Source organism: Nannobrachium achirus (genome assembly GCF_963921795.1).
Source record: "Nannobrachium achirus genome assembly, chromosome: 17".
Taxonomy (NCBI): Eukaryota; Metazoa; Chordata; class Actinopteri; order Myctophiformes; family Myctophidae; genus Nannobrachium; species Nannobrachium achirus.
Window position 1 is genome coordinate 15,213,669 of NC_137824.1, and position 13,319 is coordinate 15,226,987.

The 13,319-nt window shown below is 43.7% G+C and overlaps 2 protein-coding genes across 2 annotated transcripts in view; one reads left to right on the forward strand and one right to left on the reverse strand.

Annotated features, from left to right (window-relative positions):
- nlgn3a (neuroligin 3a) overlaps window positions 1-13,319 on the reverse strand; it is a gene marked incomplete at both ends in the record, with an annotated part of 145,916 nt that overhangs the window by 54,188 nt on the left and 78,409 nt on the right. The gene's annotated exons all lie outside the window — the stretch shown is intronic.
- Window positions 6,645-7,421, forward strand: LOC308301892 (chymotrypsin A-like; the record flags this gene model as incomplete). Its single annotated transcript, XM_080746040.1, has 1 exon — window positions 6,645-7,421. The coding sequence occupies one exon, from the start codon at window positions 6,645-6,647 to the stop codon at window positions 7,419-7,421; it is 777 nt and encodes a 258-aa protein (XP_080602166.1).

Consider the following 13,319-nt stretch of genomic DNA (forward strand, 5'->3'; position numbering starts at 1 on the left):
ATCTGAGTACTTTTTCTACCACTGTCCGTCCCTCATTTAGAATAGACTACTTCATTGCCAGTTAAAAAAAAGAAGAAAAAAAAAAGAAACGCAAACCAGACATTGTCTTCTTGTGCACGCCTGCACAGGTAGGTGTGTATAGAGCTCAAAGCTGCCACATATTATTATTCAGCTTAACCATCACTTAGCAACTAAATTAACCTTTCTTCTTTGCCTGTTTATTATTATTAGATATTTAATTGACTGACAGCCTCTCTGGGGACTTAGCATTCTTGTTGATTTCATGCAAAACAGCAGAGCACTTGTCATATCAGTTTGCATAGCTAAAACAAAGTGAGAAATAAAATTCTGTAAATAATATATATGTACGTTTTATTATTATTTGTTTTGATGTCCAACTCCATTTGCACAACACATTTACCCTTGGGTACTAATACAGAAACATTGAGACTTGAAATATAATTGATTTCATTATAAAATAAAATAAAAATGTGGTCTTCTACACATCGTAATCCAGTGCTAATTTTCTGCATTATTTGATGTTTTGGGGACTTTTAAAATATGTATTTCCCTCTTGACACTACAGTTTGGCTATAACTGATGTTATCATCACTAAACTAGACGTGCACGTGTGGGCCCCAAGCATACATTTCTGCCATATGACAGTGAGATAGTTTAAATGTAGATGTGACATTGATCAACACACACGTCTGATTGATTGACAGGTGTCAGTCACTGTCATGATTCGTTTACCCTATTTTCACAAGGCACCGAGCTTACACATTGTACACGCGTAGTAAACACATTTGCCTAGTCAGTTCCAAACCATATCAAAAGCATAGATTTTTTCCCCTCCACCTCCCCAGCGAACGCCCCCAACCTGATGTCTGGCAACCCCTGGGAAACCTCCCAGTCCACACTTGGCTTAAACACACCATTACAAAGTGCAGGGTCAGAGCAGGTGCCAGGAACCCTGGCCAACCAACAGAGTGAGTGGCTGAGCTATCAGAGAGCTAATTAAAAAGAAGAACTGCACGAGATACAAACTTAAAGGACCAGGTCACCTCTGGGACAACCAGATCTTATTTTATTGTTTTGTGGGACACGCTCAACACAATCCTGAGTTATTTTTTGTGTTCAATCTGTGTTTTTAGATATTTTAGTATTTCAGCCGATTTCAGCATGCTACAACTGGTCATATGATGCAAAATGCATCATATGACCAATTGTAGCATGCTGAAATACTAACATATCTAAAAACACAGATTGAACACAAAGAAGTATTCAGGATTGTGTTGATCGTGTCCCACACAACAATAAAATAAGATCTGGTTGTCCCAGAGGTGACCTGGTCCTTTAACCAGTAAGACGCCTAAGGGCGACAAGCGAGGTCGCGCCATGTCTTGGCCATCTGGCCAGTGATGTATATCGGAACAGTTACCCATATATGGAGACCCCTGGTACCCATATATGGAGATCCATGTACTGTATATGGAGACATGTTTGGTGAGACACCAAACATGCTTACTCAGTTATTCGCAGCATTGTTTCCTGTTGTTTTTGTGTGTTTATGGGTGTTTGTACAGTATATGGTGTGCTGCTACTCTGTCCCTGTTCTATGTCTTATGCTTTACGTCTGAGATGTCAACTATGTTGACATGGCACTAAAGTTATTGAATCTTGAATCTTGGCGTCCATGACATCTGACATCATACATACAACCCCTTTTATATGGAGATCCCTGTCTGTAGAACCAGACACACAGATATGGATTGTCTTGGCCGTCTGTCTTGGCCATATATGGATTCTAGTGTGGTATGTGGCCGATGTGGCCTCCATGTATGGGCATTCCCATATGAAGTCCTGTTAGATATGCGCTTAATATTGATGACATCAGGGATCTCCGTATATGGGCATAAAAGGGATTATGTCAGTGTGGGTCCCCTGGCATCACAGTGATGTCATCACACTTAACTAACCAGGATAGCAGGCAGACATCAAACCTGTCGTCTCTCTGAAGAAACACATCTACAGAACATACATATTTACTAGCCTTCCACCTTCTACATAACGTTGTTGTCGGGTGAAAACCTTGTATGTCCAAAACTGTTGGTTTTGCATTTACCATTTTAAAAATGATTTAAACTAGTGAAAACAGCCGATCTACAAGCACACAACGCCTCGCACCGCGAGGCGTTGTGTGCTTGTAGATCTGCTGTTTTCACTACTTTTGTGCGACGGCCTCGTATGATGAAGTAGTGCTTTGCTTTGCGAAAGAACGTACACATTTTGAAACTTGGAGATACGAGGTTTCCGCCCGGCAACGACGATAGGCAACAGGCAGGGGCCTGCTGTATTAAACTTTACCCAAAGCAGATGTGCTGTGACTGCATTATGATGAAGCACCGCTTGCTCAGAGATGAGAATTAAACAGAGCAATACCGCATCCCGTTTGTAATAAACAGAAAATGATGCATTATGACAGACCCAGCTACATGGTAAATACCTGAAAACATCTCCATGAGAAGTGTGTGCGTGCGTGTGTGCGTGTGCGTGTGTGTGTGTGTGTGCGTGTGCGTGTGCGTGTGTGTACTCTATCCCGAGTAGATTATATTCGGCTTGCAGTCCCAGCATGAAGGAAATTCACAATGACTTTTCGCCACAAGGAAGGCATATCCAGAATAATGAACAGTATCTCCTGTAGAATAATTGCAAACACAGGCTCCCTGTATTGAAGTGGAAATGCAGGTCCTGGTGAAGTATCTCTCTCTTGGGTGGGTTGGCCTCTGGCTTACCCTCTTAGTCTAGTCTAATTCATGTTCCCCAATGTTATTAAGGACAATAGGCTCTGTGCATAACTGTAGTCCCGGGGTGTCCGTGAAGGACGGTGGCATATACCTTTAAGGATCTCGATGTAAACAAGATGAGTTTATCGTTTTAGTTGACCTTGGCTTGTACCAGTGAACTGTACTGTTATGAGACTGTACCTTTTCCTATGCAAACTTCTAATAATAATAAACAAAGTAGCAAAGTACATTTACTTAAGTACTGTACTTAAGTACATTTTGAGGTATTTGTACTTTCTACTCAATTTTCAGTAATTTTACTTCTACTACACTACATCTCAGATACAAATATTGTGCTTTTAATCAACTACATTCTAAACACACATTAACCACTTCAGCCCTATACAGTGTATATTTCGGCCATTTGAAAATAGACGCATTGTAAGCTTGCAGATGTGCTATTTTCAAAGTCTTTGTATACCGTTTATACATTTGAAAACTTGTGAAATGGGATATTCTGCATAATGAGTGCTTTCTACTTTTGGTACTTTAATTACATTTGTATGCCAATACTTTTATACTTTCACTCGCAAGTGAATTTAGAATTCTGTATTTCTACATTGCAGTATTGATACTTTTACATAAGTCAAAAAAAGATTGAGTATACTTTTTCCATAACTGCTGTTTTCTGTTCCGGTTCCTTTTTCCCCTCTGGCTTTGTTTGATTGGCTTTGAGGCAGGTTTGAACCGGAAACACATATCGTATATGAAGGTGAAGGTATATGAAGGTATATATATATATGTATATATATATATATATATGAGCACAGAGTCTATTTATAATAGTCTACTATTGACTGCATTGTCGGAGTATAGCTCCGAGGGTGTCACAATGGGGGGGAGAGGGGGGGAGTGGGACTGAGTTACTAGGGCCCAAGGTGGAGGGGCCTTAATTATTTTATACTTTAGCTATTGAAAAATAGCAGATTTACAAGCTCACAGCGCGGCACCGAGTGCCGCCCTGTGAGCTTGTGGATCTGCTATTTTTGAAAAGCAGTGAAAATGTGTGCAAATCTTTGAATATATGCCTTTTTTAAGCGAACATTTGTAACTCACATTTTGCTTCGGGGGGGACTAAATATTTTGAGATGGGGGTCCATGGACCAAATACATATAATTTTGGGGGTCCATCACATGAAAACGTTTGAGCACCACTGACATATATAGAAACATAGGTTTTTCAAAAAAAAAAACTTCAAAAACAGCAGATCTACAAGCTCGCAGCGCGGCACTCGGTGCCGCGCTGTGAGCTTGTGCATCTGCTATTTTTGGAGCGGTGAAAGCGCTCCCAATAGACAGGTATGTCCGTGGGTGGCTATGTGGCTGGCTGGCTGGCTGGCTGGCTGGCTATGTCTGTAGCCTGGCAATACCTTGAGTGGCCACACAAGTTAAAGGAGGGGCGCTGTTGTGCAGGCACACACACACACACACACACACACACACACACACACACACACACACACACACACACACACAGACACACACACAGACAGGGTATAGCTGCTCAGATTCACCGCTCCACTTCGAACCGAGGTTTGATTTTTCAATAGCTAAAGCACAAAATAACGCAGTGAATCCTTGTACCCAGGGCCCAGAGATTTGGTGCGACACCCCTGCCGAGGGTTAGAACATGGCATTGGCCCTCGCTGCAGCCTGCAGCGGCAGCTCATTGGCCTGGTGGTTGCAGTGTCTGCCCTGCTGGGTATTGGGAGGTCAGGGATCAATCCTCGCCCGAGGGCTGGATTAGAGATAAGTCTGTGAAACACGCTGGCGTCATGTCCAGGGGGTTGCACTTGTACATCAATCTGCCTCACACACTATACAGCAACACACCATAGACCTCCTGACCCATAGGGTCGCGTGTCCCGGGAACTGTTTGTTCCCAACGCTACAGACATACTTAACCCATTTAGGGCCTAGAATTATTGAACGCTTTAACCAGTGAAAAATAGCAGATATACAAGCTCACAGCGCGGCACCGAGTGCCGCGCTGCGAGCTTGTAGATCTGCTATTTTTGAAAAAGTTGTGAAAATGTGTGCAAATATTTGAATATATGTATTTTTAAAGCGAACGTTTGTAACTCAAATCTAGCTTCTGGGGGGTCCCTGGAACTAGATATTTTGAGATGGGGGTCCGTGGCCAAATAAATATCAGTTTGGGGGGCCTTCACATGAAAAGGTTTGAGAACCACTGACATAGTAGTCTCTCAAGAACAGACTAACTGAGCTCCAGTTAAGTGAAAAGGACCTTTTCTTTGACGATGGCTGGCCAGATTGCTGACATAGAAACATAGGTTTTTCAAAAAATCTTAGAAGGATTCAAAAGACACTTATAGAATCGGGTCAAAATTCAAATTTTCACGATTTTTCAAAAATAGCAGATCTACAAGCTCGCAGCGCGGCACTCGGTGCCGCGCTGTGAGCTTGTATATCTGCTATATTCAATACTTAAATCATAAAATAATGATACACTATAATGTGTACCCATTCTGAATGGGTTAACTAACCCTGGCAAAGTCAGGGGCTCGATTCCCAACGGGGATCGTACTGAAAATGGATATTGACACAGTACTTCATGGCAGTTTAGAGTAGACAGAAGCTGATGGAAAAAGTACTCAAATGTTTTACTTAAAGGAGTAGTTTTCCCCCAAAATGACTCTTTTTCTATTGATTACTCAGGCCATGATGGAGACTGGTGTTCAATCATATTTTTGAGCGGTGGTAAACCGCTCCATAGAGTGGCTGTGCGTGTGTCTGTAGCCACTTTTCCTCAGCGTTTTGCCATAGCAATGTGTTTTCCTCAGCGTTTTGCCATAGCAATGTGTGTGTGTGTGTGTGTGTGTGTGTGTGTGTGTGTGTGTGTGTGTGTGTGTGTGTGTGTGTGTGTGTGTGTGTGTGTGTGTGTGTGTGTGTGTGTGTGTGTGTGTGTGTAGCCATATTACATCACATTACATCACCAGTTACATCCTAGACATATCTGTAGCCACTTTTCCTCAAGCCATAGCAATGTGTTTTCCTCAGCGTTTTGCCATAGCAATATGTGTGTGTGTGTGTGTAGCCATATTACATCACCAATTACATCCTAGACCTATATCCTAGTCTTTTTCCTCAGCGTTTTGCCATAGCAATGTGTGTGTGTGTAGCCTGTATTACATCACCAATTACCAATTGAAGACGTTATGCAAGCACGACCACCGCTCACTTCACATTGGGTGTAATCTTTTTATTTTATTTGCCGCAATTTGATTATAGTAAATTTCCCCCCATTGATTCCGAATGGGGACCCAGATGCATTTCGGGGCACCTTTAAATAAATGCACTTGTAGGGTGCCATTTAGACCTAAAGTTTGCTAAAAGGTCCAGGATCTATTGACAGAATATTTCTTGGGAAAAGTACAATGGAGCAACATAAGCGTGTTCATAACGGGAGTGAAAGCAGGGGGAGAACAGGAACTGTACAAGCCAAAAGAGGGACTCTCTCCATATGGGCACAAAAGTGCATGCCCATACAGTATGTGGGCATGCATCAGTCCATATAAGGACTGACAGATACAGCGATGTCCAAATACAGTCAGATCGTGGGGTGACGTAGGCGTGAGGGCCACGTAGCTAGTTATATAAAGGGCTGCAGTCACACAACGAGACCGGATGCAAATCAGCGTTAACCTTCACTAACTAAGACTAGAACCTTCAAGATCATCTTCCAGTTCCTAAACTTAAGGCTTTCCTTTGAGTTGTATTCTACAGTTCCAGTGTAAAAGACCCAGCAGTCAGCCTGCGAGAGTCAAGTTGGGAACCATGGATTTCCTGAGGATTTTCTCATTGCTGGCCGCTCTTGCTGTTGCTTCAGGCTGCGGCTCACCTGCCATAAGACCGGTGATCAGTGGATACAACCGCATTGTCAACGGTGAAGACGCCAAGGCTCATTCTTGGCCGTGGCAGCTGTCCCTGCAGTATGAGGGACACGGCCACTACTGTGGCGGATCGTTGGTCAATGAGAACTGGGCTTTGACCGCCGCACACTGCCCTATGTTCGATAACTTTACCCGTGTGGTCCTGGGCGAGCACGACCTCTCCTCCAACAAGGAGGACATCCAGGTCATCGAAGTTACAAAGGCCTTCAGGCATACGGCAAGCAATGACATCCAGCTTATAAAGCTTGCCCGCCCTGCAGAGTTGGGCAAGCATGTGAGTCCTGTTTGCGTGGCCGAGGCTAGTGACAACTTCCCGGGTGGAATGGTCTGTGTGACGTCTGGGTGGGGCGTGACCGACACCTTTAATTATACCAAACCTTCCCGGCTGCAGCAGGCTGCTCTCCCCCTCCTCACCAATGAGCAGTGCAAGAAATACTGGGGCGACCGGATCAGTGACCAGATGGTCTGTGCCGGAGCCTCTGGAGTCTCTTCCTGCTTCGGTGACTCTGGCGGCCCTCTGGTCTGTGAGAAGCAAGGAATATGGACCCTGGTTGGTATCGTCTCCTGGGGCAGTGGATCCTGCAGTGTCCACATGCCTGGTGTGTACGCCCGCGTCACCGAGCTGAGTGCCTGGATCAACCACACCATTGCTACCAACTAAACCTGAAGATGTGTCTCACTGGTGGCACCATCTCTTCGGCCGCGGCTGAAGAGAAAAACTCAATTCCCGAAAAGTGCAACGGGAGATCACATGACCAGGAAGTGCGGTTCCCTCATAGAGGCCAGTGATATGAGATTCTCAAAAGTGCATTTATCTCCTAATCTAACTTTTAAATCACGTTCATGTTTAAAACTAGCTCTTTACCGGCTGTTACAAAAGCACTGATGGCCGCGGTTGAGTGAAAGAAAATACTATCGAAAAAAAGACAGAACATACTCGGATTACATCTACGAGCCTCTGAAATAAGGTAAAATCAATAAAACTTTGGGCACTTTGGGGGATTCTTGGTTTCATCGTGGGCACCCAGTGTGTTAAGAATCTCACAATCATAAAAAAGAAACACTGTACAAAACCAGAAATTAACAAAAAAATGTATATATGTCCCCCCCACCCCTCCCTGCCAAATTAGTAGGGTGATTTGATTTCACAGAAGTGAACCGTCTGGAGTTCCAGCAAGCCTCCAAGTACCTCGGCGTAAGCTTGGACCGGACACTCTCCTACAAGCAACACATGAACACCATCTGAATCACACATCTGTGTCCTACCTGCCAGACCTAGCTGGAATCACCCCAGCCAGTCTCCGACGTGATGCGGCTACCCTCGCCCTGGCAAGAAAAGCCCAGAAGTACGACTGGCACATCCTGCACAAAGCCACAGCAACACCGGCACCACCAGGCAGGCCCAGGTCTCGTCATCCATCCCTGAGGAGGTGTCCAGAGACGCCTGGCTGGCAGCATCCTGGAAACTATCATGGGAGACGGCTGGGCCCTCCCGTATCCATTGATACATCCAGGACCCAGGAGGTGGTGTAAAAGGAGAAGTTATGCCACGCCATCTATGGACCTCGCTGAACCATCTGCGCACTGGAGTCGGGCGCTTCAAGTCTTGTGGGACCTAACGGACAGTGCATGTGGCAGGCAAGGGTGGCGAGCCTGAACAGACTGCAGAGCACATTTTCACCAGTTGCCCCCTATACAGCCCACCCTCAGAAGCTGGTCTTTTCCACTTAGGACCGGAGACGAGGGCGTGGCTGCAGGACACTGAGTTGGCCATCTGATGATGAACTAAAGAAGTAGAACGTCAAATCATTTGGAGGGTTCGCCTCCAAATGCTTTGAATATTCCCGAATAAGATTGCCATAACCCCCACCGACCCAGCATTCACATTAGCAATGTTGTTTCATACCCGAGTATACTTCAATTCAAATGTAATGGTAGTTAGGTGCCTCAAAGGGCACTGCGGAGCATGGGGCTTTGGGTGAAACAATGGGCATGTGACAGAAGAAGAGTCGCTTGTCAGAGTTTAGAGCGAATAATACATTTTGACTGTGTTCCTGAAAAAAAAATTTTTATTTTATTTTTTTTTAAGAATTGCCCTGTGTGTGTTGAAATCCGTGCCGTTACGCCACATCTCCAGTATTGACTTGATTATGCTTAGTTCAGTGTGGTATCAAAAGCACAGAAAATAGCCGACCTCCAAGCAGCGTGACGCGTTGTGAGCTTGGAGGTCGTCTATTTTCGATATTTCTACCAAAAGGCCCTTTTGGGAATGTCAGCCACTGCCTCTCTAACTGTGGTTCTCAACTTTTTCAGGCTTCGACCCCCCAAAAAAATCATATTTGAACTGGGGACCCCCCAGCCCTCACCCTGACGAATACTAAGAATTGAGGCATTACATTTTGTAATTATGGTTGTAACATGCGGTTCTATTGTGAAAATAGCCAATTTGCGAGGCGTTGTGAGCATGTAGATCGGCTATTTTCAAATTTTTTGTCTCTAATATTTGACAATTTGGCCAATGTTTAATTTGTCATTTTAGAGGTATTAAAACATCCTTAAATTCTCACTTTAGAAATGTGTAGATACCCTCTTTACACTTAAACTTTATGTTGGTTTCTTAAAGGAGCTATAGTCAACTTTTTCTTGAAAAACGGGTGCTAAAATAAAAATAATGTTTCGAAAATATTTTATAAAAAAATAAGCTTCATATATGTGTTTCCATTCAAAAATGACCACAAAAAGCGTAAAATAATGATAAAATAATAATTTTGGCCATTGTCAGACCGACACTTTGTTTACATTCTAGTCTATAGACTAGGATGTAAACAAAGTGTCGGCCCTACAATGAAAAAGTTGACTATAGCTCCTTTAACTATTGAGTGAGAAAACATGTTAATTATCTGGGGTCCCAACCCACAGGTTGAGAACCACTGCACAAGACCAGATATGTATACATCCTTATAGACTAGCACAGATACATACGGGAGAACCTCGACTCTGCTTGCGCTGAAGTATTTCTGTGGCAAAGTGGGTGGCTGTGTTTATGTCTTTGTGTTTATGAGGTAAACAGCCAACTGAAGTGCCAGATATATCACTTCGATAGTCTTAATCAGAGGCAACGGGGGGCTTATTTTTCCCTGGCGAAGATGAAGTGTTTATTTACCGAGCCATTTACATTTATTTGTTTGCGAGTAGTAAGTGGGATAAATGCGTCTGGGGGAGTGAACTGTGAGAATGTGTCTGTGTGGCGAGTGTGTTTACTTGTATCCGCCACGTTTTTGTGCATTCACACATGCAAATGTGTGCAACAGTATGTGAATATTGTGAGTATTACCTACCGCGTTGCGTATTAATTAAGGCGGCGAGATATATCGAAAATGTACCTTCAATTCAATTGAATGTATCTTCATCGAGGTATCATCATGCAAGCTACACATATTGCGGGAGACAGAATTTATCAAGGTACAGTAAATTGAATAGTATTGTCTAGTTGTAGATTGAGCAAAAAACCCAGTAGCCCCTCATGAAACTGACTTCTACTTCATACTCCAAAACCAACATTTTGATATCCATCCTGAATGGCAGCAGGCCTAATATTATTATTGCATTTAGGCTACATGTGCAATAATGCAGCTCAAAGTCAAAGTTCAGAGGCTCTCGGTTGCCTTTGTTAGGCTAGATATTTGTTTACAGCAGATCTACAAGCTCACAACAAGTCGCGTTGCTTTGCACCGCATTATGAGCGTTATATTGTTTCCTAATTTATGGAATTTCTTAGCTTTTTCTTTTATTTATTAATGAAATTACTTGGAAAATCATAGCATTTTTTTTTATTCATGAAAATCTTTTTTTGGGAATGTTTTTTGAAATAATAATTAAAAACAAATTGTAGGAAACAAAAATTAAGGGACCTATACAAATGTGCCCGTGACCCACAAATGGGTCCCAACCCAGTGCTTGGGAACCAGTGGCCTACCCGTGGCCTGCAGCAAGGGTCAACGTCAACGAGAGAGAGAGAGATGAAGCAGGGACCCCCCTCTACATATTGGTCCCGGACCCCCTGTTGAAGACCCCTGGCCTAAAACAGTATAATGCATATCGAACTAGGGGTGGGCGATAGGGTGATAATTATCATTGAGACGATAAAGTGTCTCCACTATATGCCTTTTCAGAGATATCGTATATATCGTGATACAATTGATTGAGCCTTGTAAAAATCCTGTTTAATCATTAATACAGAGATTCATTGCAGAATTCAATTTAAACCTGCATTTTGGTCTAAATCAGTAGTTCTCAAACTTTAAGGGTATCCACTTAACTCTGACAGTATACAAATGAAACCAAATGGACCCTTACGGGTCCATTTGGTTTCATTTGTACACTGTCAGAGTTACATACTTGTAAAGTTCAATTTAGACCTCCCAAAAGGAACCCAGAGAGTCTAGTTTTTGTCAAGTAACTTGAAAAATAACCATAAAAACCAACGTGAAAAAGAATCGCGATAAGACTGCGTATCGTGATACAGCTTGGGAAAATATCGTGATATTGTATTTTTCCATATCGCCCACCCCTATATCGAACTGGGCGGAGGACCTTGAACCATGTGAAAACCACTTGCCTGTATGCTATAGCTTTATCCGTGTGCCACGGACACAGACGGTCATGCATGGTGTCCTCATACGGGGCGAGTCAGCGAGTGCCCTGTGGTGGTCCGCTCTCAGCAGGACGGCGGTGGCCTGCGTGCGCCCTCATGGTCCCGGGCAGAGGAAGCAGATGTCAAGGATTTCAAACCCACTTGAAAGCATTAGAGGGGGGCGGCTGAGAGATGAAAGATGACCCCCTGGAGGGCAGAGGGAGGGGGTGGGGGCCGTAATCCTTCCATCCCTCCCTTTCTCCTCCTCCTCCCATGGTCCTCCCCTCCCCTCCCCTCCCCTCTCCTCTCCCTCTTTAGTGCTATTGCTCTTCGTCGTGATCAGATTGCGACCCAGTCATGGCGCGTGTCAACGGCCCCGGTCATGCAGACCCCAGGGACGTGCAGAGAATGTTAGATACTAGGGGTGTAACGATACATTTTAATAGCGATTCGATACACATCACAATACATGGTTGACGATACGATACATGGACGATATTGGTTAATTCATGGCGATACGATTCAATAATTTTAAATCGATATAGTAACTGTTTAGCAAAGAAATTAAATCTGTGTGAAAGGTGTGGATAATGCAGGTTTTAAGGGAAACATGTATTATTATGGATATAAACAAGTAAACACTGTGATTATCTGCCAAATACATGGACATTGTATATTGACAAACCTGCACCTTGCACCTTGACATGAACCGAGAGATTACACACATTTATCGATGGACCAGTGTAGCTATATGGAAAGGAAAAGTAATTAAACCCCTCCTTTTTATTTTTTCTTCTTAAAAAATGCCAAATACAATGCACAGGTAGGTAGTATCGATACAATCGATTCTTTGCACTGCCGATTTGATACGATACAAAATAAAACAATACGATTTGATTTTAGCTGTTTTCATTTTCAAGTTAAAAATGATATTTCGATGCAGTTACTATATCGTTACACCCCTATTAGAGAGGCATGGGCTGACATTTCTAAAAGGGCCTTTTGGTGAAAATAGAGAAAATAGCCAACCTCCAAGCTCAGAGGTCGGCTATTTCTGGCGCTTGATACCACACTGAACTAAGCATGATCAAGTGAATACTGGAGATGTATACGTACAGGCATGGATTTCTACACAGAGAGGGCAATTCTATCAACATAAGATGCTGCATTCAAGTTCAGGAGAGTTTGGACTCTCAAGGCAATTCTCTTGAATGCTGCCTTCAGGTATGGCATGGAAAGAGGGCATTTGCATTTCTTTCACCATAGTAAAAACTGCATTCATGGTCTGGAGAGGGCACTTTTTTTACAGACGGATAAAAGGGCAGGGGTTCAAGCCCCCTTGGATGTCACTTGTCCCCCTGATGCAGACTGTGTGTGTCAGGGGCGTAGCCAAGGGTGGGCCTGGACAGGCCTAGGCCCACCCATTTCGTTTTTGCACGGCTATCTAGGAAGCGAAGAAAGACATCACAGTCTGATTTGATCATAGTTTAGTCAATTATGAAGCGATTTCTAAAATTAAATATTTAAATGTTCGCTATTTTAAAATAGCCGATGTACAAGCTCGCATCTGTGCCCACCCACATTGTGCCAGGCCTAGCCTTTGATAAATCCTGGCTACGCCCCTGGTGTGTGTGTGTGTGTGTGTGTGTGTGTGTGTGTGTGTGTGTGTGTGTGTGTGTGTGTGTGTGTGTGTGTGTGTGTGTGTGTGTGTGTGTGTGTGTGTGTGTGTGTGTGTGTGTGTGTGTGTGTGTGTGTGTGTGTGTGTCAGGTCTGTCCTGAATCCCAACGCCGCTCGCCCCGGCCCAGGCCACGGCTAGACTTTTCTAAATGCTTTTGATCAGAAGTTGCTGCAGGAGAAACATTTGTCCGCTGTCACCGGAGCCATTCGAGGGGGCAGCTATCAAATCATCGTGGCTATAATGGACA